The sequence below is a fragment of the Halyomorpha halys genome, unplaced genomic scaffold, assembly GCF_000696795.3.
Source record: "Halyomorpha halys isolate HHAL.00 unplaced genomic scaffold, Hhal_1.1 Scaffold1082.1, whole genome shotgun sequence".
NCBI lineage: Eukaryota > Metazoa > Arthropoda > Insecta > Hemiptera > Pentatomidae > Halyomorpha > Halyomorpha halys.
Window position 1 is genome coordinate 109747 of NW_027112707.1, and position 26760 is coordinate 136506.

A 26760-nucleotide genomic window follows, 5' to 3' on the forward strand; every position below is an offset into this window, starting at 1 on the left:
AAATCTGAATTGGACGAAATATGCCAAGCATTGTCTCCCCACGTTTGGATCAATCCTCATAAATCTTTCCTTGGACTGGGAAATTATGATGTCAATGTGATAATGGCTGCTTTACAGCGGAAAGGCTGTGAAGCAGTTTGGTTTGATAAGAGAAAGTATGTATTTCAATAACAAATTTCTTCATAATAATTACTGACTTTAATGAATATGATTGAAATTAAAAAAAAAAAAAATGTTTATAGACCTCCGGAATGCTTGGAGTTATCCCATATTCAAGGGTTTATTCTCAATGTACCAAGTGATTATAGATTTGGTTTTGTTTTGTTGCCATTAAAGAAAAGGCATTGGATTGCAATCCGACAGGTTTCTGGTGTTTATTATAATCTAGATTCCAAATTGGACTCTCCGCACATGATTGGTCAGGTATGAGTATTTTTAACTCTTCTAGTATTACTGGTTTGACTTTTTTCATATGCTTACTTATTATTTAGGGTAGGCTGGGGCAGGTTTGCAACACTTTTCATGTTTCGATTTTTCATTCAAATTGATTTCATTTCGCCATCGACCTAACCTTTGCTCGGTTGGCCTATACTGTTGAAGTAGGTTGGTCATATTAGAACCAGTCCCAAAAAAGGTCTGCCAACCCACCCTGAACTGAATGGCAAAATAAAAATGGCTGTCAATGTCCTGGAAGAAATTCAGAAGGAACTTTGAGTTACAATAATAAGTATAAAATTATGATAATTGCAATGAGAGGTAGAAAATGTGACAGAATAGTTCATTTGAGTGGATTCCAAATGAGCCATGACAAGAGACAAAACTGAATGTCTATGAAAACATTTTCCTCCTCATGATAGATGTCATTTGGAGTCTTGGATCCTCATCACCTAATTTAAAAGGCAAATTCAAACCATGAATGAGGAATTCCTGAGAAGAGTTAAAGAAAAAACAAGAAGGCACTGTTTATAAAATATGGGAATAAGAACAAAACTAGATGTAAGATCAGCTGAGTAGGGATCATCGGCAGAAGTGGTTTGGTAATATTTCTAAACTGCCAGTGGATTGTATGGCAGAGATCGGGTTAGAAAGAAATGAGAAGATAGAGGTAATGGAAAGACTTGGGAGGAAGGTGTCAGGTATGGCAGATGGTACAAGAATGGAATTTATGGACTCAGCTCTGCAAGAAGCACCTCACACTACTCAGTGTTAGAAGATATGATTAAGAAGAAGGATAATCAAGATGGAAATGAGAATAATAGCTAATAAATGATAAAAGAGTTGATCAGCAAGCAAATTCTGTGGAAGAAAAAGAAAACTGAAGAAAAAATTTACCATGTTGAAAAACAAATTGTCGTAAACCACTCTTTCATGATAAGTTCCTGTTGAGTAGGCGTATGAAGTGCGCCTTCAACTTAAGACCAGGTGTTACTTCACTTTAAAACGTGTTAATATTAGTGGATTGTATTTGAAATTAATTAAATAATTAATTGCAAAGAAAATTGATATAAACTGAAGAAAAAATCTATTGAAAAATTTACATGGTTGTAGGAGGTAGCCGAAAGTAGAAATTTCTGGTTAAACTGTTGAATGAATTTGGATTTGGAATTATGGAAATCGTAGCTATTGATGGTAATGATGATGATTAAGGTTGAAGAAGTAAAAGAAATTTAAAGAGGTGAACTTACTCTCTCGATTCCTTCTCCTCTTTCGCACCCCACTCCTTGATTGCCGTGTAGCTACTTCCTATATGTTCTACTCACATATGAGGTTGATTTTCAATGAAGAAGGGAAGAAAAAGATTTGCCCAGAGAAATAATGACTCTCTCATGCCCTTAGTCTCTCCACAGAGGACGCTTCGGAAGGCAAGGTTCTACTACTGGCCACAAGGGGTGCTAGGCTTCCTGGCTCTTTTGTTTTTGATAAAACAGTAAAATGTCACCTGATGAGAAGGTGGCATGCCATAGTCCTTGGGAATGATTATAAAAAGCTGTTGACCAACCTACCCCTTATGCCAACCAGCCCGTCTTTCTAACATTATTGTTTTTGTAGTGATAATGTTTAATCGTTTTTCTATTGAATTAATCTATTTCAGGAGAATGATTTAATGGCCTACCTTAAGGAACAACTGGACAGCAGGGATAAAGAGCTTTTTGTAGTTGTGAACCAGGATGTTGAAGAAAAACATTTATGGGAAAAGGAAGAAACGCAGACTATTTCTAGATAATAGTCCTAAAATTATTGCCTTGAGCTCTTAGTACAAAGGGACCTGACGTCTGTGTTGTCTTAAAACTTCTTTTTAATATTCTTCATCAAATTACATAATGTAACTTTTTAAAACATATAGTCTGTTTTGCCAAAGTAATAATTTGTAATAATGTATTACTAAGGACCATCAAAAAAATCATTTCTTGAAGGCCATCGCTGCTTTCTTGATAATCTTTCAAGAGTACAAATTAGTTGATGTTCGTTGATAAGTGTGATAATATGTGTAAATGTTGTATATTTTTATTTATGTGTGTGGGTGACGTACACAGGTGCTAATTTAGATCCGACAAAATAATGTGTTTGCTTCTATAGTAAGTAGCATTATATTTTATGTATTACATTTAAATTCAAAACCAAAAAAACTTTTATATCTTTTTCTAAATTTCAGATTTGTTGAACACACCATATTAAGGATGTAACAGCATTTATTTTTTTATTTTAAAGACGTGTTGTTTATTTTATAAAATATTTTTATACTCGTGCCTAATAATTTATTTATATAGTTGTAAAAAAAAAAAAAAAGGAAGTTAACAGTGCCAGAATGCTTAAAATCTTTTTGCATTTAAAAAGTCATCATTTATATATTACATTAAGAATAAAATTGTAATGTTAAATTAGTTTTAGGTTTTAATATAATTAAATCTTTATTTATTAAATTGTACGGAAATTCTTTTTAAATTTCTGTGTAACGTTTTTTATAAATAATGAGAAAAATTATTTTTTAAACAAACTAAGTTGGTTATCATAGCGTAAAGTACTATTTCTGTTTGATTACATGTTTCTATTGTTACCTTTCAACGTTTTTTTTTATGTTTTATTACATGAAATATCAGTTTTTCAAAATAAAATTAAGGAACCATGAATTTGTATAAAATTATTTTATTAACTAATTAAGTTATCTATTTACTTTCTTTACAATAAGTGGGTTCAGATTTTTTAATCCTTTAATATTTTGTATGGCATAACATAAAATGGGCTTGGTAAATGAATTGGCCCTTGTTTACACTTTAGAATTATATGTCTGTTTTAATTTCTTACTTATTATTATTATATTTTACTAACGCTGTCCTAAAAACTGATATTTCATGTTTTTTAACTGGAAATATGTTGCGATAAAATTTCTTGTATATGAAATTTAAAATTCTTATTTATTGGCTATATATGATCTTCTTATCTTCTACTAAATAGTAAGTACCAGTAATTAATTCTTCTGATAATAATGATTTGCTCGTTTTATTGTGAATATTTAAATTTATATAATACAGTGTAAGATATAACAGTCTCTCTGATATAACTTGAGTTGCCAGATTTTTATCCAATATGCCATACTCAACAGTTCTGACAGAGTCAAGATTATTTTTTAAAGAAAATTCTCACTAAAGTTTTAAAATAAATTTCACCTTTAAGAAGAAACTTAACATTGAGTGTTGAATGTTTGGTACTTATGTATTATTCAGCCCAGGTTATAACCTATTATATTGTTATGGCTTTAGTTGGATAACAGCTTTCGACTTCTGCTCACTCAAGAGATGAATTAATTGCTAATGAATCATTTTCTTACATGTATATGTGTATGTATATACTATTTCAGATTGTAACTCACGACTGGTCCACACAGAATAATACGCAAGTACCCTATTTCGCATTAACGTTTTGATTAAAAGTTCCTCTTGACTTTAGTAAGTACATTATGTAATCCGTGCTGCTTAGTAAAATATCTGAGACACAATTTATACTGAACAGACTGCAATGTGCAATGTTTGTAAATTATATTTTAGTTTGTATGTTAATTAAGAAATGTATATACAAACTACACTCACATTTGTTTTTACACTTTTTTTGTTGTTTTCAATCACTTAACTCAACTCTAGACTATTCCAGTGTGATAGCTGATAATCATGTGCAATATTGTTAATCATCAAATTTTATTAATAAAAATCATCTGTTCAACTATCGTGGTGAATAATGTAAGTTTCATTGCTACTTTGTTGCTTTCTAAAACTATTTGATGATTGCTAGTTGTATTAGCTTCTAAGTGTTTATTTACTTTCCCTAGTTCAGTTGTTATCGATGACATTTCTTGTACCTTTTAAATTTTATTATTGACTTTTATAATAAATGTTTTTATATCGTGTTTCCCTGTATATTAAGCAATCGACTTGTGTGTAGTGTTCATTTTAATCAAATAATTGTATTTAAGAAGTTCTTGAAGTGGGACAAACATGTTTACTTATTTTAAATGATAAATTGTTTATCTTCAATTGATTCTTCACAAAATTCTATCTTTACTCAGAAGCAAAAAAAAGGCATCAATTATCTTTTTTTTGATCTGCAATCAATTTATAATTAATACCTCTAAAGTATTTTATACCTGACATTCAGATTAGGAATCTATCGAATTACACAAAAAAAAAAAAAAATTAATTGAATAAAATGGGGTTTATAAGGAGGACATATATTCTTTTTTATGGTTCACTTTCCATGTGACACCAGCCTGGTTTTGCTTTGAATTAATCTTCGAAGGTTATATTCATACTTTTCAACTGTTCTTTCATTCGAGGCGGTTCTACACCATCAACATAGACATTTTTCGATATATTGACTGTTTTAGGGGAATGTTGTTAAAATAACATCGACAAGTGTGATATGTATAATTATGAAAAATTGATGGGAAAAAATAATTTATTAAAAAAATAAAATTATTTAGATTGTTGATAAATTTAATTTATTATTCTAGGAATCAATTCGAAAATGGAGATAAGTATAAGTATCGTAATCAATAAAGGAATGCTGAAATTTTAAGGTTTTTTTTTTTTAATTTTTCAGAAATTATTATGTACAAGAATTTACAATCCTTAGAAAACTGTATTATTTGGAAAAAATTATCTTTACTCTGGGACATAGATTCACATAAAAATATGCAATTAACGTATTATTTGTCTGACTTCATTATGATAAATTAATTAAGTATACTAAGACTCTAGCAACTAAGGTTCGACCATTCTCAAGGATATCTTGTTTACAATATCACAGCTTACGATGTCACTAAAAAGATTTAAAATATATCTTTGCCTATCAACCTATTTTTATCCACTATTATACATATTATAATCTTATTAAATATTCACTCTCTAATACAACCTTATCAATCAATGTATTATTGATAAAGTGATTGATAATGTTGTAGTAGATAGTGTAAATTAAATAAGATTAAAATTAGTAAAATAGTGGATAAAAATAGGTTGATTGGCTAAGATATATTTTGGCAAAGGCAGAATAGCCTGTCATTAACTTGTATGAAGTCATTAACTTTTTAATAACATTGTTGTAGCTATGATATTGGAAACAAGATATCTTTGAAAATGGCGGAAACGTAGAAAAAAAAGAAGAAAATAAGCATGTTGAGTCTATTAGGATCTTTTTAATTATAATTTATAAAAAAAGTTCTTAATTTTCTTAAATTGACATTTCTTTTTATTATTGCTCTTACTATATATATATTTTATGAAAACTTCCATGAAGTCCTCAGTACATGGATTAAGGGGAATGTCGAGATTTATTTCTTGGAACCTCTCCAAAATAAATATTTACACAGATGAGAATAGAACCCATGATGTTCTGAACTACACAATCTAGAACCCTCTTTCCAATGTTCTTGGCCATCACATCCTCCCCATAATGTCTAATAAAGTTTAGATCTTGACGATGGCATGGTTACTACTCTAAATATCAGATTTTAGAGGTATTGGAAAAAGAAACCTTTTTTTTGCCTCTCAGTTTCATGTATTTTGTGTATCACTGCTCTGATAAGCAATCGTACCTCTGTATTAATAGGTTTTACAATTTTTATCTTCATGTTACAGATACATCATTCACTTTTTCATTAAAATGTGTCATTTATATACCCAAATTTTAATTAATTTTTTTGTCCTAAAAAAATTGGTTTTGTTAGTATCATAAATAGCCCCTTTGTTAAAATCAAAATATAGCTCATAATGAGGAAAGAAGTTTTCTTGGAACAAATGTTTTAATTTTTAAAGGAGGCCATTAAGACATCAAGTGATCGACGTTGTGCCAAATTCAAAGCATTTTAAAAATTATTTTCATTGATATATGCATAAATATATACAGAAATAAATACATTGATACATTTTTTTTAATAGAGATTTATTGTGTTCAAATAATGAGTATTAGTGAATTACATTTAAAAGATATAACATTTGTGAACTTGTATTCCATAAAAAATCGTTATTACATATATATTAAAAAAAAAAATCAATGTATCATTCTAGAGCAGAGGTTCCCAACCTGAGTTCCGTGGAACGCTAAGGTTCCCTGAATTCTAATTTAAGAAGTTAGAAATTAAATTTTCAAGTGGTCCAGATATTTTGATAAAAATGATTTGTATTCCCATAACCATATTACAAAACATACTTTGCTCTCTTCACTTTATTTGTATCGTATGCTAATGTAGGTGTTTGCCATTTTCCTATTTCTTCTGCCAAAAAAGGTTCTAGAGACATCTCAAAAAAATTCTTTAAGTTATCAAAAATTGCATTGATATCCTATAAAAAGATGCTTGATGTATAATAATTCTCCAGAATGATGGATTGTTTTTTTGTTTTTTTTTAATACTATAAAAATTGTATGATTGATTTTTTTTACCTACGTTATATATGCACAGCAAGAGTAGTGTTTGATGTAATTTTCAAGCATTAATTATTACTCAATGCAACATTAGATTTATGGATTTAACATTTTAATATTTTCATTGTAACTGATAATAATGCATTAAAATGAATTATAATAATTTTATAACAAATGTACAATAGAAGTTGACGAAAGGCTTGTTGCAATGGCCACTTTTGTCTGTCAAAAGTGATCATTGAAATAGACCTATAATTTTCCAAATATTTTATTAATAATTATATAACTGAATATATACAGCGAGTAGGTTGATCGATTTTAGATATGTCACAATCTCACAAGAGGAGATCATAACACACAAAAAAAGGCAATCCTTCCCCACAGAACCCGCCCTGTTAAGACCCTGGGTAGCGACGGTCCTATATCACTTTTTGAAATATTAGCTTAAAACAGGAAGAGGAGACTTCAAGATAGTTAAATTGAGCAATATTAAAAAGTGCCTGAAATTGAAAAATGGCATGTCTTTGATAGGAATTTAAAATCTTCCTATGCTGAACAAGTCCAGTTCAAAACCTCTGTTACTCTAAATTTTTCAATGTCAAAATATTAGAATTGTAGTCTGCCAAATCCTTGCTTCCTGGATTCATTCAATCTGAATGAAATAGGTATAGACATTATTGAGTGGATGGATGAATTAGCATTAGAATCAGGCGCCCTCACCATTGGTTAGCCTTCTAGGCCAGTGGTTCCCAATCCGGAATTCCTATAAATACATGAACTCTCACTAATCTGAATTAAATAAAACCTTTTTATTTTATTTATTTATTGCAATTTACAACTTTACAACAAAAATACAATAAGTAAATGTGATAAATGTTTCAGAACACAGGATAATCTTGGGAAGGAACCATCCAATTGTGGTACTTCAATCATTGCTTTAAATTAGAACATCACAGGGCCATCTTCTTTTCAGACTCCTTGGAGGATTATTAGGGATTGTTATAGGTGAGAGGTTAAGAACTAATGGGTTTGGGTGAGTAAGGATTTCGGAATAAAAGGTAATCTATTCTAGGGCAAATATGCGACAAAAGGGATGTTGAGTTCTTTATGGATGAGTTTATTTGTGATGTAATAAGGAGGATCAAGGATTTTATAGAAGATTTTGGATTGTAAGGATTGAATACTCCCGTATTCAATCCGGATCCCCCATCCTCCCAGATTTTGTTGATTTGGTGGAGCCTCAAAGCTAAATTCCGTGTGTCCAAATTGGTCTGATTATCATATTTTATAAAAGTTTTTTGTAGTCAATGGGAAGATTAGAGCGTTTGGTAAGTAGGTGTTGTAGTAATCAGAATTTACAAGCAGTTTCTTGTCCTTTCAGTCTAGTATGAGTATAGTCAAGTCTCTTGTCAAAATGGAGTATTAAGTAGTAAATCTGTTCAACAGGCTTTGGTTGGATATTATAAAAAGGATACTGTAGGGGAAGAGAGTAGAGGTTTACGACAAGGAGTAAGGTGATCTGATGGGATTTGTTAGGATTTATTTTGATTCCCCAGTTGTGAGATCTTTATAAATAAAACCGAGGGGGTTTGGATTTGCAAAAAAATCAGATTACCGAACTGTAAAAAAAAAAAAATAAATCAATTTGTTAACAATACAATTTTGCTAATGAAAAAATTATTATTGCCGATAAATAAATTAGGAAAATAAATGTGCTTCCAAATTTTAATTTATACATAGCTTCAATTTTTATTTTAAATAAAACGAGTTGGTATTTTTAACTAAATTATTTAAGTCTTAGCGCATAAGTTGCTGATAATATGATTTTATTGATTTATGTGTATATGTGCTGTATACATAAAATTAAATCTTCAATTTTTTTTCTAGATGGTGCTTTGGTTTGGAATATGCAATGTTTGGATTAGTGGGAGTCCACTGTAATTTAAGAATTAAGAAAGTAAATTTTCAAGTTTATTTCCCAATTTTCTACCCCGGAAAGGTTTAATTTAGATCATATAAATATTTAGTGATAGTAATTATTCTCTAGTAATAGTAATAATATTCTCTGATAATAATATTATTCTTTCTCTTCCTGGTTCCCTATGTCTAAAATCCATAAATGTCCTTCCTGAATTTTATAAAAAAAGAAAATATTTGGGAAAACTAATAGTTAACTCTTTGGTATCTTTATCAAATCAAAGAGTTAACTGTAGTGGTTTTCCCTTATATTTTCTTTTCTTATAAAATTAACAAATTAAATTCTTGGATTTTAGACATAGGGAATCAGGAAGAGAAAGAATATTGTTGTTATAGCAGGATGTACCCAGAAGACGGAGGACTCCAAAACTTCAGTTTGTTGTGTAAATATTTTTTAAAATAAAGAAACATTTTGGAAAGTAGGAAATAAGAAAGTCACTATCAATATTTATTTTTGTAAAAATAATTCGTATTTCGATAACCATATTATAAATATATACTTTGTTCTTTTCGCTTTGTATCATATGTTAATGTAGGTGTTCCACCATTTTACAGTTTCTACCAAAAGAGTTCAGGCATCAAAAAAAGATTTAAAACCACTGTCCCTGGCTATTAGGTCCCATTGTAGAAGTAAATTATATTTTTTAATTTTATTTTAAATATGCATTTATTTATTAAACATGAAGTTTGAAATGTGTCATATTGAGTATTTCCATAAATCTAATGTTAGTTACCATATAGTTTATGTACGTGTACTATCTAGTAGTTATGTATTTGTCATTGTTGAAATTTTTTTTCCATTTTCATTTTTAAAGCACGTTTGAAGCTTTTCTTATGTACTTAAATAGAATAAAAATTGAAATAAGTTTTTCTTTTAATTATTTATTGTGTGATTGCTAATAGAATTATGTCATAGATTTTAAAGTTATAGTAGATTAATTTTGAATTATAAAGCACTGTTTATAATATAATACATACCACATTACATATTGTATTTGAAATTACTCTACAGAATTCATGTTATGTATAGAATGGTACATTGTACTTAGAGCTCACTTTTTATACCACATATCTTTAAAAAAAAATTGAAAAATTGTTACGTTTTACTACTTTTATATGCAAATGCTTTTTATGTTGTTTTATCATATGGCAATAATTATAATATGAGCATGTTGGACCTGTAATCAAAGAGAAGGCCTATATTGTTTAATTACACTTATCGTATTGAAACCATTTTTGACTACTTAACCAGCAATAAATAGAAGATGTAGTTTGTTACTTTTTATAAAATAGATTTTTATAAGGATTGTGATCATTATTGTAATAATTTAATCAATAGAATTCTCGGTCATGTATCTATGAGAATAAGAAGTGCGTTTTAGAAATTTATAATTTCTGGAATCAATCTGTTCCAAATCTAAATCTTTGTTTTTAAATATATTTATTTTTGTTTTGTTTTGATTTTACTGTTATGTTTAGATAATGCCATTAATACTGTGGTTTTGTTTTAATAAAAATTATTTATGATTCGTTTAATTTTTTTCTAATAACTCTAGTAACCTTAGATCCATTATGATGCTATTATAATATATTGTTTTCATCAAAATATTAATCAAACAACATAAACTTTCGTTCATTATCGATTAGGAGCTCATAGTGATATCATTGCTTCGCTTAATAGTTGCACATCTAACAAAAAAAAAATCTCTTTTTGATTTTATTTATATAAATGATTTGCTATATTTTTCAAAATATGAAGGAGAAAGTGAGAGGTGTAGTCAAAAGGAATAAAAAATAGTTAACAATTAGTTATTTATCGTTTTGCCCTACTTTGTAGGGGTATATTATCCTTACCTGTATTTTCTGTTGGTATGTCTTTTTTTTTTTTTTAATTAGTTGTTTTTTGACTTTTATTTATTCTCATCTTACTTCCTTAACTTTCTATCTCTTAGTGTGTGCAATTTTTTTATTTATATATATTTTATTTTATTTTCTATTTTTATGCGCTATTACATCTCCTGTTCATTTTAAATCTGATAATCTGTCATTTCTTGTTTATATATACTTACAGTACATTATATTTTAATTTTTTTTTTCGTAATTTTTAACCCTACCTTAGTTTACTTCTTTGTATCTTATTATCCTACATTGTTAAGATATTTTGTTTCTTTTTTAGCCCTGCAAAGTTGGGTAAAATGTCGGCAAATAAATAGTTGTAAATTATTTGTTGTTCCTTTTGACCACACTTCTGCCCATCTCCAAACTTTTATTTTATTTTTAATTGGATGGATTACAAAGATAGTACTGTAGACTGATTATCCTCTCTACTGGAATCATCCTACAGAAAGTCCCTAAGTTGGTTGAGGAATTGCAAAGTTACTCCAGTCTACAGTACAATTTACAATATAAAAAAAAAAACTTTTTTTGTCAGATGTGCCGCTATTAAAGCCAGAGATATTTTTACCTCTAAAGAGTGAGTTATAATTAACATATTGCCTTTCTTCTAAACTCAATTGTATGTGAGGAGGAAAAAGTTAGAATATTTATTTTGTATGGTTTACACAAACGTTCCTTAAATAATCATAAAAGAGCAGATATTTTATTAGATAAAAATTATTGAAGTTACAATTATGTTAGTAAAAATATAGGAAAATTATTTGTTCACAGTATGAGATGATTGTAGAAAAATGGTACAGTTGGAGGTTAAGAAAGATACAAAAATAACAAAAAATCTATTTATTAGTTACCGACCTTTTGTCCTACTTTGCAGGGCTGAATGAGAACAATAAAAATATTGTAAGATATTATAAAACTATAAGAATATGTATATGAAGTTGTAAAAAAAAAAGATGATAAATAAAAAAATTGATATAGAAAAAAAGAAAACATAGTAAACAAAAAAATTATAAATAAATATGAATAGAATATAAATTAAAAACAAGTAACATGTACAGTGAAAGTGGTAGAATTACACTTGTTTTTAGCTTATATTATATTTATATATTTTTTAGTTTACTACATTCTCTTTTATACATCTTTTGTTTATTGTTTCATGCGTATATTTTTATAATCTTTTCATAGCTTGCAATATTTTTATCTTGTTCTCATTCAGTCTTGATGAAGCCCTACAGAGTTGGGCAAAACATTGATTACTAATAAATAGTTTTTCTACTATTTGTATGCCTTTCTTGACAGCAACCGTTGATGGTTCTTCCTTCAATAATAAAAATATAAAAAAATTTGAATTCTATTTACATATTCAAAACTATTTTTAAACCTCTATTTTACTAAATTAAAAATTATAAAACATCGCTAATAAAATAAGAAATGTTATTCATAATGATGAGTTTAATAGTTGACTGTGGATGTATATAAATGAGAAGATGATTCGAGTGCGGTTAGTGAGGAACACAAATAAGTAAAACCCATTTATTAGTCCCATAGTTTTGGCTAGAATTTTAAGCTTTCATCAGGGCTAAAACAAGATAACAACCGTAATGAATAAAAGGAATTACAGAATGATTAGAAAATAAGAAAATATTTTAATATTACTTTTCTCATTCAGCCTTTATCTTCTTATAATACTTAGACTATACATGCCTTTAAACTCTATTTATGTATCTATAATGTTAGTTATTTTCTATTTATTCTTTAATTTCTTTTATTCATCGGTTGTTATCTTGTATTTGTTCTTAGTCCTGATGAAGGCTTGAAATTCTGACCGAAATGTCAGCACTAATAAATAAGATTTTACTTCTTTGTGTTCTTTACTGACCCCACTCCCGACCATCTTCTCAAGAAATGTTATTTTTTATGTTAGTTATTGAGAATTGACCATATTATGATGTCTGCCTATTTGATTACAACCTTAGTTTGGTTTAAAAATTTGGTGGAACATAAAATTAAAAATACTGGAAGATTGTTGATTGACCGTGTGAATAGATGAATGGAATATGGTCCGGGTGCGGTAAAAAAAAAAACTCAAATTGTAGAATTATACTATTTTATTGAGCCAACGTTTTGCCCCACGTTGCAGTGCTTCGTCAGGGCTAAAAAAGATACAAACTCATAGTTACAAAAGGAAAAAAAAAAAAAAAAGGAGAAAAAAAACATAAGTGTAAAATAACAGGGGTATAAAATGTAAAAAAGTAAGATATAATAAGAAAAATTAAAGGATCATGATTATCCTGAAGATCAGGAACCTTTAATTTTTCTTATATCTTACTTTTTTACATTTTATACCCCTGGTATTTTACACTTATGTTTTTTTTCTCCTTTTTTTTTTCCTTTTGTAACTATGAGTTTGTATCTTTTTTAGCCCTGACGAAGCCCTGCAACGTGGGGCGAAACGTTGGCTCAATAAAATAGTATAATTCTACTATTTGAGTTTTTTTTTTTACCGCACCCGGACCATATTCCATTCAAAAATTAATAATGTTGTAGCTTTTAAAGAGGTAACCTTAGAACATATTTTTACAATTGCCCCTTCCTGAGGGACCTAATTGAGCCCAATAAAACAATGAAAGCAGATTCCCATATCAAAAGAAGATTAGACTAACCGAGGATCAGGTGGGATGTCAGCACAGGCGAGGTTGAGGCATTTGTAGCCGAGGAAGTCGAGGCATTACCTTAGCTACTTTGAATGTGCAGCAGTGCTGGTTTGATTGACTTTTATTTCCTGGCAGACCCACGGAAGAAAACTTGCCCCTCCCCCTCTGGTTAGAATAGGATGGATAAGCGGAATTCGGTTCTTAATATGTTTAAATTAAAGAAGAAAATGGGCAGTTAGTGATAAATCTTGTATTTATTTACAGTTCTAACCACTGTTGAAGCCACATTCAAAATCTAAGCTAAAGAACCAAACAAATGGTAAATTTCTTGTGGTTTATTAAAATTATTCTTTTTATGACATAATTCATAAATTAATTTATTACATCAATCTATTAGAAGTTGTTGTTTTTTTTCTATTCACAAAATAAATTCAAAAAAGTTTAAGTTATAATATATATTAATATCGATAAGGTCATGATCATTAAAATTAACAATAAATTGAATATTTATAAGTTATTGTTTATTGTTATCCCCAAGGAACAAATCTTAAGATAATTATTTTGATTTCATGTGTAAAAGAAATTAATGTTTTAAGTTTCTTGATTTTAGATTCATTACTTTACCATTTAAAGAAATGTGCTTTTTTTTTTCATTAGGAACTTTCGTTCATTCAATCATTACAAACCTAACATAAATACAAAACAGAAAAAAAAATAAATAGGCGGCATTGGGGTTTAAATCTAACTGCACTCTTTATTTGGTGTTAAAAGAAGCCTATCCCTGTTGATTTTCAATTTGTCGAGTGTTGAGTAGACGATAGTCCTTGCATCCACTGATATATCTGTTGTTCTTCCAAGAACCCAAATAAAATCTGAAACAATGTACAAAGTTAAAAAATAAATTTCTGTATGGAAAACATTTCTATAAAAAAAAATTAATAAGATTCAAGCAATCGCATCTGCTGATTGCAGTGAATTGTAAAATAAAAAGAACAAAAAATACATCATACAACTCAGCAGTTGGCCATCTAGCAAGATATAAAAAATATATAAACAAAAAAAGTAAATGAATTAACCAACTGAAAAATACCGTAATAATAATCAACTTGGAATGAAATTTTCATAAATCACGGTATAAAAAATTACCTAAAATAATTAAATAAAACTAAAATTTAAGGAAATTTTTTTAAAGGTTTGATAAATATTAAATTGAGCACCTGCTGTGCTCATGAATACATGAAACAATGTAAAGTACTTCTGACTCAGATACTTTTTTCCATTTCTAATAAGTGTACTGCTGTTTATATAAAACAAAAAAATTAAAAACATATAGGACAATGAACTTAGAAGTAAACATTTTACCTGAACTAAGTTGTGAATAAAAAGTACTTTTGTTTTCAGTCCCTCTCACTAAACTCAATTAAATTACATATATATAAATTGTTGAACGTATAATTCAAAATATGAAGATGGTCAGGATTGCGGTCAAAAAAGAACAAAATCGTTTTCAACCAACAATCCGTAACTGACTTCTGTTATCTGTAACAATCCGTATCTGACCATCTCCATATTTTCAATTAAATTACACTTAAAGTGATGTGATACAACTGCCTATGTTAACATATGATTGATCAGTGTGGGGGGACCAAAGTACACACCAATACTTTAGAGCAAAAATATACTGTGTCCATTTTTTTTAGTTCTGAGATATTTTTCTGAGTATAGCTCAAAAATTGGTTCATAATTAAAATTTTTTTTTTAAATATATAATTTTATAACTTCTTCAAGACTGGATTTATTGTTTCAATAAAATAACTTGTATCGATTTAAGTCTAAATAAACATTCTTTATTAATATTTTAAATGTCCAACTTTTGGCCAACCTGGCCGTCCTCAGGGACAATCTAGACTATAAATTTACACCTCACATCCATCTATTAAAAATTTTTACAGGCTATTCTTCAGTCCTTTACTGCAACTTATTGTTCTTCACATAACAATGTTGATAAGTAAGTGATAATAGCGTAAAATAAATTGTTATTGAAAGTTTTAAAATTAAATGAAAATGTGATAATAATAGGTTAAATTGACTAAAATTATTATATCTGAGCAGAATAGCCAGCAAAAAATTTTAATAGTTGGATATGAGGTGTGAATCTATGTTGTGGAATGTTGGAGGGGGGGTCATAAATAAAGACAATGAGTATGTTTCACCAATAGATGCCACACAGACTGTTCTAGAACAAAGCAGCATGCCTGTTGCTTTGTTCCCAGCAGTATCATAGTGTCGCCATCTACCGTTTTATTTACAAACCAAAATAATAAAACTTATTTTCTATAACAATTTATAGTGTATGGTAATTTAAAATATTAATAAAGATTGTTTGAGACTCAAATGGATACAATTTATTTTATTTAAATATTAAAAAAAATTTTTTATACAATTTTTACAAAGTTTTACAGACCATAAAATTAGATAATATCAAAAGAAACTAAGCAACATTACTGGAGTAATAAACATGTCAAAAGTTTACTATGGGTGTTCTAATAGTTGTACGGAACAAACATCTGGACCTTCTAGAATTCAAAGAATCCATAAAACTTATGTTTTCAATCATATAATAATGCTATATAAAAGGCCTATGACCATTGTGCATTACGACATCATAAGGAATGGACATAGAATAATGTATTCTGAGGTATCAACATCAATCTTGATTTGCTTATAATTATAAATTATTCATTAAACTGTCTGAAAAAGCTATAAAATTAAAATATTTACCTGCATGAAGGAGTCTAAAATCTGTGCAGGAGTATATCAAAGCAAAATCCTTGTAGTTGGTATCAAGCACAATATATTTGCCACTCCCTGGAGCAAGTCTCGCTAATACTGATGGTAAGTTGCTCTGAAGTACCATATTAAAAACACCTGGAGTCGCTGAGACATCGTCAACAACATATGATGATTTACTTAACGTCCCTCTCCTTAAAAAATTAAATAAATTAGAATGTTTTGTCAACAGTATCAGCTATAAATGAATTTTATTATTAAAATTGAAAATTTCTTTTTTAATTATTACTAGTTAAACCTCATAAATTTTTATTTTGTGTGAATTAGTTTTGTAAAATAAGCTTCTTTGGTTCTTACCAGAAACGAACTTAACAACCTCTTAATCCCTTACATGCTTGATTTATGAAATTTATTAGTTTATGTCTCAAGAAAAATTTATTCTTTATTCAAAATCAGTAATTTTTATTATAATAATTAGGTAGTTAAAAAGCACGAAATATGACTAATTAATTTTGATAAAAAAAGATACAAAACATAACTGGTTATTTTGGAATAACTTCCCATTCTAAAACAAATATTGTTAATCTCAAAATAATAATGTGGGCTGTGTTTTTCTGTAATATAGCACTCACCACCTAATTGATCAGTATATCTTTTACCATTCTTTAACGGCAATGCATAGTAAGTTGAAATTATTAAGGGTGGTTCCTCTTATGCTATAAGGCTGGGTTTCTAAAAGTTAGGCTCAAAGTGGTTTAAAAGAATTATTCATAATACCTTAAAAAAATATTAATAGTGAAGATTTGTAGTTCAGATCCATGTGTACTTTGTAAATATTAATCATAGGAGGTTTATTAGGAGCTATTGAAATCCTTCATCTATACTGTAGAAAGAAGATTAAACATGATTTCTGCGCAACTTAATTTTTTTAATTGGCTGTAGCTTTGATTTGATCTGTATTTAAATTCCCAACTAAAGACAAACAAACAAAAAAAAAACCTCTTAAATCTGACTATTATTAGCAAAGACAAAGCTTACTGAAATTTTTACCCATTTTAAAAATTATTATTGAAGCATTTGTAAATCTGTTCACTTTTTTTTTTTATTTATTGAAATTTACAACTGTATTTACATAAAAATACATCTAGTAAATTTGATTTAAGATCATAATGGTTTGATACAAACATGTAGAGAAACTACACATTAGTAGCACTCTAATAATATTTTTACATTAGAAGGTCTTAAGGATATCTTCTTTTTAGGTACCAAGGAGGATTGTTAGGAATGGAAGAGGAAGCAAGGTTAGAAACTAGTGGGTTTGGTTGTTAAAGGAGTTTATAATAGAAGCATTGATATCTGGTTTGGGCTAGATCGGTTATATAAGGAACTTTAATGTTTTTTTAATTTTAATTCAAAGGTTTAGTAGAGACCCAAAGCTTAATTTCATTTGTCTAGATATGCCTTGTTCTAGTAATGTTGATTAATCTTTTGTAATGGATTGGAAGTTTAGACCGTTTTTCTAGTAAATGCTGTAATAGTCGGAATAAATGTGCAGTTTCCTGTCTTTTGAGTCTTTTGTAAGGATTTTAAGTTAGCCATTTGTCCAGATGTAGTCCAAGGCAGTGGATCTGCTCTACAGGGTTAAGAAAAATAATATTAAAGGATATTGTGCCCATCACAGCCAGCAGTCAGTAGGTTTACAACGAAGGATAAAGGTGATTTGATGGGATTTATTTTAAACCTGCATTTTTGATACCATTCTTCAAGGGTTGTGATATGGGATTAGAGAGTTTGGGATGTAATTAAAGAATTATTATTGACTTCGAGCACACATGTGTTGGCATATGAGGTGATGTTCACTTTAGTAAGAATGAACATTGAATTACAGAGTATGTTTTACATATAAACACTCAGAGTTTAATCTTTAACACATGTAGCTGGTAAAATAATTTTTAGGTCTTTTGGTTTTTCAGATACCTGAGACTTGACTGTGGATTGGGGTTTAAGGAGTCGAGGAATATAGCGGTGAAAGAAATTTTGCATTGTGCCTTTTTCATTCTGGATGTGTGACAGATATGCTGTAATGGAAATATAATGATTGAGAATTACGAGGCAATATTCCAGGTTAGGAAAATCAAGGAATTTATTTGTATATATGCGAAATAAAGTTACCTTGAACATTGTATATTGAAGAGCATTACAATGAACTTAAAGAGAATATAAAAGTAATTAAAATGTATGTAACCAAAATATAAAAATAATAAATATTAAATTTGAAATAAATACAATAATTGATATAAATCTTCTAATTATTTCTATATAATCTTTTTATATTCTCAAATCCAGCCATAGCAAAGTATTGCCGGACCAGTTAGTTTAAAGTATAAATTAAGGTGAGTCCTATGGAATTGAAACACATTTTTTATTCTTTGGTATTTCCTTCTGTATTTTATTCCTTCCTCATCTGATTTTACTATTAGCATCCATATATATTTTACATTTATAATTCTCTGTGTATTCTTACAGTTTAAATTTTTCACTATGTTCTTATGGTTCCTTAGAATCCATTTTGTAAATGCATTCACTTGATTTTAAATAAAATATTGGATAATATTAATTTCTTCCTCCTCAATATCTTCAATTTCTTTTATTTTTTTACTTTATGTTTACATTTTATATCTCACTTAATATTACAATTTTAGTTTTCTAATTTAATATATTTAGAAAAAAATTGAAAGCGGTTAATTTTAATTTCAACACAACTTAAATTGATCCCTTTACTCTCAATTAAAGTTATTTCATTCTCTACTGTTTCGGCTCTCTAAGGCCATTTCAACTTGAAGTTACGTTTTACTGTTAATAGTGTTAGTGTGATTCGGTAAGAAGACATTATTTTTTAAAAATAGGTGCTGATGCATTGAAATTATATATTTTTATTGTTTGAAATGGGCAATTGGCCAGTAATGCAAAATATTTTTAATGATTAGTAACAAATCAATAATGAGATTGTATATCCTTAATAATGGCCTAAGGGGGTGAAACTTTGGTTACTTCATACCAATTGAAGTTGTTATTTCTATTTTGTTAATAGTCCTTTTAAATGTTATCAAAATGGATGGATGAAAACGTTCGTTTTTGTTATTTACCAAAAGTATAAATTAGTTAACAAGTTAGTTTCAAAACTTATTAAAAGAGTTCAGTAATACTGAGAAAAGCTAAATAGATAGTTATAGTAACTGCCAACAGATAGCAGAAGCAACCCGTTATTTGTATGCTATAAATGTTGAGCTCTTCCCTAACCTTATTCTCCTGATATTAAAGAAAGATTTTAAACTAGGAAAGCTTTAAACGGGGTTTAATGACATAATACAGGATTAAAATGATAATATATATATATTATTTATATATTTTTCTTTTGAATATTTTTTTTCATTTATTATTAGTAATTAGTTTTATTTTATTTGAACTACTTAGAACTTATTTTAACCAGATTACATCGCTATCACGTTCCCTATGCTTATAAGTGAAAACTTTACAACACAGAACAGCATTTCACTCTTAAACTTTGTTCTATTTCTTCTCGAATTTAGTTTCTTTTAAATTTATCTGCTAATTGCAACATATCCATTACCCTGAATGTCCATATTATTTATCTAAATTATGTCTTTCTTTAAAAAAAAAAAAATCCTAATCTTATATTTCGTTGAACCAATATTTCTTTTTTATAGACTTGTCTTTTCAAGAATTACAATTCGAAATATCTCTTCAGTAAATTAAACAAAAGATGAAATATTCACAATGAGTGAATTTAAAACAATTCGAATCATTTATTTATTTTCAATATGACGTTTTGGTCTGAAACTTATCTTTATTGCAGTAATAGTGCCCCCCCCCACTATACTTCATGGTCTATTTTAAAAATAATGTATAGTATATTTTTTAAAACTAGAGAAAAAAATAAAAATATTTTATTTCCATAACATTTTAAAAACATCAAATATATTTAACATAATTTTTTTCACTTTTTTTAGTAATTGATAGTTGGTAATAACTTGGCGGTATTAATTTTCAGTTGTGTAGTCTGAAGGATTCCAATTTATGATTGATATGAAGATGTTCATTGGTGCTTGGAATAAGGTATGGTTTTGTTTTTTCCCCTTTAAATTATGAATTAGGCGTTTAGCCATTATAATTGTAAAGATTAAAAGAAATTTGTTTCATTATATGACCTATACTTTTTTTAAAAAAAAAAATTATAATGTCTAGAGGTCAAAAACTTAAACAAAAATACAATGTTTTCAACACTTATCTTTATTCTATTTTTGGATGCTTCAGGAGTACGTTTTGCTATCAGGATATTTTTGCTAAAAGAGGTTGACCTTTAGACATTATAAATTTTTAAAAATTTGTATTAAAAGAAAAAATTCAAATTAAACAGCAAATTATTATTATAACACAACAGCTTTAGTATCCAGGAGCTAAATCTATTTGGTTACTCTCTTTAAAAATTTAAAAGAAGATAGTCAGGATTGCGGTCAAAAGAGAAACAAAAATAGTTGTAACAAATAGTTGTAAACTATTTTTGTTTCTCTTTTGACCGCAACCCTGACTATCTTCTTATATATCAATTTTTACGGTCAACTATATATACATATATACAATATTTAAAAATGATATTTTTCTTATTCTATACTGAAGTAATTAATATTTATTATGCACAACTTTATTATTATTTTATTATTCTATTTTTGGTGAAATGTATTTTTAAATTCTTTACTATTAATCTGAATGAATGAGGAAATAAAATTTTTTTTAGGACCTCAGTAAGCTCACATTATAGAAAAATAAAAATAAATCAGAATATATTTTTTTATTAATTTTATTTGCAACAATATTACTTTACTCCTATATATATTTTCGACATTTTAGGAATTTGGGGCTTTTTACCTGAGGCTATTTTTGAACTTTTTTTCTACTTCTATTTCCCGAGTCATCTTATTTAAATTATGTTATTTCATAAATACTACTCCATCGAAATATTATTAGTCAGTTTTCCTTGAGGCTTTACATCTGCCATGTATTGAAATAAATATCTTTATTTTGGAAGAAGATAGTTGACCGCATGAAGTAGATACTGAGAGATATAGGACTGATAGTCTGGGTGGTGGTAAAAAATAGTAAAAGAAACAACAAACTAATGGCAACCAATGTTTCGCCTCACTTTGCAGGGCATTGTCAGGGCTGACACCTAAGAGTCACTCCCAGATTTCCAGGCCTCTGCCCTTATGAAGCCCTGCAATATGGGGCAAAACGTTCTTTAACATTAAATTGTTTTATTTTTTGCCTTTATTAGCCACCACCTAGGGTATCTTCCTACAAAAATCTTTATTCTTTATTCTTATATAGTTTTATTATTGTATAATGTGGGTTTAATGAGGTTCTAAGGAATATTTTTTTCCTTAATCATTCTGATTGATGGTAATAATATTGTTAAGTACTTATAGTTATGGATGATTACTATTTTATGATTTTCCTCAACATTTTTATTTTAAAGCCAAAGAGTATGACTTGATCTGGTTTTCATTCATAGGCTACAATCTAATAGAAAAACTTATTATTTAAATTTAATTACCATGGTACATTGTATTGTACTTCCACCTTCATTGTGTCGTTTGGGAAGACAGTAAAGTTAAGTTTCGGGCATGTTGTTGATGATTCAAATATGTAGAAAGACCTTTCAACTTCAACCCATTCACCTGCGAACTTAAATGAAAGTTTTATTAAAAAAAAAATTATAACAAATTAAAATTTATTTGAATAGTTTTATACTTATTACAATGTTGAGGGATATCTAAAACTGTTTGTTGCCATAGAAATATTTAATTATTCTTATCAAACCACCATTTGATGGCTGATATAGACATATTTTTCTTTATTTATCATTAATGAATTTCTCATTTATGGCTTTTTATAATATCTCTGCTTTGCTTGAATAGTTGCAAAATCGCAAACACTCTATAACATATCTATATCCATTTGGATATGTTTTTATTAATTTTCTTTATTTTCAATAATATCCTATGAAATTAACAAATTATGAGTAAGTATTTGAGGAAAATTACTTTTCATACAATAGTCAGTTAGATGATCAGAGGCAGAATGTCCATTTAATTGGTGTAAATTACTTATAAGAAAATAATTAAAAAAAAAAAATTAACAGAACCCTCATTTTCTATAATTTATAATAAACTTTGTTTTAAATCTTTATGAATTTTATAAGGTTGGAAACTTCCCTAATTTACTTGTAATCACAAGTAATGGAATTCGTTAATTTATTATAGAAAGGTAATAAGTCCAAAGGTGGGAGGGGGTAGTTCAGTGGTAAGAAACTGTGCTATTAACACCAAGGACCTGGGTTCGAATCCCGGTTGTGGCAGATAATTATTTTTTATTTTACTGGAGTCAACGCTGTAGGTTCGGTAGTCCTCTGGGGTCGGTCCATCCAGCCTCATAAAATGGGTACCCTTGATTGTGTAAAAATCTGGTAGTTAAGCGTGATTCTGACCAAATCACCTCCTTGCCCAACCATTGGTAAAGTAACAGTACTACCTTGCAAAGTACTGTAACCCTGACCCTTCATGGGTATTAGGGGTACAGATTTAATTATTTAATAAGTCCTAAATTACTGATATATATTTTTTCTCGAAATTGATACACTGAACGAAAAAAAACTTCTGATTTTAAGAATTTTTTCATTGATTAGTATTTGATTTTTGGAAGTTTCAGGTTCACTTGTAGAGTTAAAGTTTTTCTTTTTCATATCTAATACCTATTTTTGGCTGCTAATCCTTTTCTAAAATAAATTAAATTGAAAAATGGATGGAATGTCAATAGAACAGAATAATTTACATGCGAACTTCTCTGTTACTGTTTTTAACAATTATTTGAATCTTTTTATGAATACCTTTATTTTTGTTTATGTGAATATTTTCATACAAGAAAATCCCTCCTTTTCCTCTTAAAACAACTTATTAATTTCATATGATTGAATCTGTGTATTTTTTTTTTTTTATTGTCTAACTCTTCATACAGTTAATCCATAGCATGAAAAAGTATAGATTAGAACATACAATAAATATTAAAATTGGTAAAAACAGATTATCTCTTAGACCAATATATTTCAATTGAATACAACAAATAATTTTTTTTTCAGAAATAGCTCGATATTCTGAAGGCAAAACTCTTTGTTTTATTTCCATTGCTGCTCATTTCTTGAAAATATTGAACATTAATATTCCTAAAATATAGTCATAAAAAATCTAAACAATCAGGAACAAGATTTATTGGTATTTTACTAGCAACAATATTGTCTTTCAATTTACAAATTGTTGTTTGTGTTTCCACTCGGCTATTGAAGAATGCATGGTTGTATTTAATGTCAGTAAAATATAATTAAAATAATCATTAGTTTTAGTATACTATTTTTTTTTTATTACAATTTTTCTGTGTTTATTCATTTTTATAACTGATTTGAAACTCCTTCTGGATGTGTTTCAAAAAATTTCCTTATATGAATTCATCTTAAAATCCTATTTACTATCAGAATCCTTAAAAAAAATACCACCATTCCATGAAAATGTCTGAAGTTAGGTGCACTGGAGAAGAACTGGAGGTTAGAATATTAACAATTCTTACCCTCAAAAGATGGACTACTGTTCTGACCCAGTGATAAACAAATGAAAATTCCAAAAATTGTTAAGATATTCTTATCATGAAATAATCAACGTGAATACAAGACAATTCATTTTTTTTTTTTAATTATCTACACTCCTGTAAGACATGATATTGATGTCTTCCAGGAGGGCAATTAGAAAAATTGGTAGGTTTATTAGTAATTATGTCATGCATGAAATAATGTCATATGATTTGAAGACCTTAGAGACCCATGGTTTAATGTCAGTTAAGAAACCAAAAAAAAAAATCTTTAATAAGTGTTTGTGTAAGGAGTTCTTTCATAAGAAATGACTCAATTATTATTTTAGTAATAAAAAGTGACCCATTATTAAGTACTTTAAGTGGTATTACACCGAAAACTATTAGACTCACCAAACATTGTAAGTCTATCTTTTAATAATATTTCTCGTTCAACAATTTTAACATTTTTGTTTTGTTAATTACGTTAAAATAAAGTATTACATAAAATATTTGGACCGAAAAAGTATGAGTCAATTGAAGAATTTAGTTAGCTGAACTGAGGGAGATGCACCAGGTAAATATAATACAGGTTATAGCCTTGCGAATAAGATAGGTGTGTAAGGATGTGTGACCAACGGAGTCATAAAATGTTGATAAACACTTAAAAACGTCCTAGGGGTAGACCGAAACTTAGGTGGGAGGATTACGTAAAGACTTATTCAGTAGATTTGCGTTTGGAGGGACTTCACTGGATAGATGTTTGTTGAGATGATTGCGGCATTCTTCGAAATAATCCGTTAAAACTCGAAAAGGCGTTCGTTCATGCCTACAGTTATATTTATGAAGAAAAAATGGCTGATGGCACGGTCAGAAAATAACATAAATCAGTTTACAAAAAAGGATTTAATAGTGCCAACATTTCGGCCAGAATTTCTAGCCTTCATCAGGGCTAAGAACAAAGAACAAGGTAACAACAAAGAATACAAAAAAAAAAAAAATAAAATAAAATAAAAAGAGAAAATATATACAGAATAAGTCGAGTAAATAATTGTACAGAATGAAAATTAATAAAAATAAGATGATTAAAGTAGCGGGAACGTATATATAGCTAATTAATTAAATATGTAAGTAAAATGACATAATTAAGGAAATAAAAATATGAGAGAAAGAAAACATTGTAGCTAATGAAATATGTAAGTATAATACTAGAATAGAAAAACTTACATATATTTTCTTTCCATAACTTCTGTTTTTAGATTATTAATAAATTAAAATATTCATATTCCTTTGCATTATATAACTTTATATTGTTATTTCATTAATTATGTTATTTTAGTCACATATTTAATTACCTATATATACGTTTTTGTTTCCACTTCTTTTATCACTTAATTTTTATTAATTTTCATTCTGTACAATTATTTACTCAACTTATTTCGTATATATTTTCTCTTTTTATTTTATTTTTTTGTGTATTCTTTGTTGTTATCTTGTTCTTTGTTATTAGCCCTAATGAAGACTCGAAATTCTGGCCGAAAAGTTGGCACTATTAAATAAATTTTGTAAAAATTATATGTGTTATTTTCTAACTGTAACCCCAGCCATCTTCTCTTCATAAGTATAACTGTAGACAAGAACGAACGACTTATCGAGTTTTAACTGATTATTTCGAAGAAATTTAGCTCCTTCACGAAGATGTCTCGATCTGAGTAATAGAATAAATTATTTGGCCTCGCCCTTTTTATATTAAAATGTATTTATGTTTTAGCATTTATATGAATATTCAAATAAGTAAGTTGTTTACTCATTTCTTAAAACAATTAAAATGAATAATTTGAATTCAAAATAATAATGCTCGAAACTGATTAATGTTTTCTTTTACACAAATTCTTAATGAAGATGAATCATATCTCCAAACTAGGTTAGTATTACTAACTTCGCATATAGTTCCAACTTCGCATTTAATTGCAGTTTTATTTATTCAGTAATGTGGTTTAGCGAATTATTAATGGATTAAGGAAAAAGAGCGTTATCTAATGTATAAAAAGTAGTTTTTGTCTGTTCGTACTAAAAACTAAATAAATAAATGTTCAGGATTTTCCCGTTTTTTTCACTGTTATTGTACACCAGTGGATTCGTATTTTTCCAAGGAATAAGAAAAAGTATTACTGATTCTATTAAGCCCTATTATATTTACGAAAAATTATAAAAACATAATGAGGCTCGGAGTAAAGTAGATCAACAATTTTTTATTTAGGAAAAGGCAGATCATCTTCGTTTTTAGCGTCGCCTGAAAGCCTCAAATGTCATATTTCAACGAAATTAAAAATTAAAAAAATTTCACCTTGATTTATTGGACGATTATTATTTTTTTTTATTTGGTGACCATCGTTCATACTCCTCTGCATTTTATCCAATTCCTACGTTAACATAATCGTTGGAAAGCTGAATGTCTGCTCTTCGAACCCACATTAGTGAGATTTAATGCCCTTATAATGCAAAATATAAGTTTCAAATAAAGAAAAACTGTTCAAACGTTCTATTTTACATCTTCGCTTCTAATTTGTTTAATTATGTCCGGTTTGTGCCATTTGGTGCAATTTAGGAAGCTCTAAACCACTACTAAATTTAGTGTCGATTGGTTGAGTCGTGTTGAAGTTAATTATATTTTTTGAATTTTTCAATAGAAATCAAATTAGGCGTTTAGATTTTATCGGAAATTTGTATTTAAGGATTTTTTTTTTTTTTGATTGATAGATTTATTTATTGATAGATATTACAATCTGCCAGACAGTTGTGGGCAATAGGTAATAGTGATGAATAATCTCATACATAT

The 26760-nt window shown here is 28.2% G+C and overlaps 2 protein-coding genes across 2 annotated transcripts in view; one reads left to right on the plus strand and one right to left on the minus strand.

Annotated features, from left to right (window-relative positions):
* LOC106688214 (Josephin domain containing) overlaps positions 1-10425 on the plus strand; it is a 13852-nt gene extending 3427 nt beyond the window's left edge. Inside the window, exons 3-5 of the mRNA XM_067050504.1 lie at positions 1-155; positions 243-423; positions 2093-10425. Coding sequence (XP_066906605.1) covers positions 1-155; positions 243-423; positions 2093-2224 — 468 coding nt within the window. The 3' untranslated portion in view covers positions 2225-10425. The remainder of the gene's footprint in view (positions 156-242; positions 424-2092) is intronic.
* Positions 10426-13674: 3249 nt separating this feature from the next.
* On the minus strand, positions 13675-21992 carry LOC106688215 (apolipoprotein D; the record flags this gene model as incomplete). Its single annotated transcript, XM_014432574.3, is given in 3 exon segments — positions 13675-14311; positions 16221-16423; positions 21862-21992. Coding segments are annotated over 3 exon segments (465 nt in total), but the record flags the coding sequence as incomplete, so codon positions are not given.
* Positions 21993-26760: the final 4768 nt, after the last annotated feature.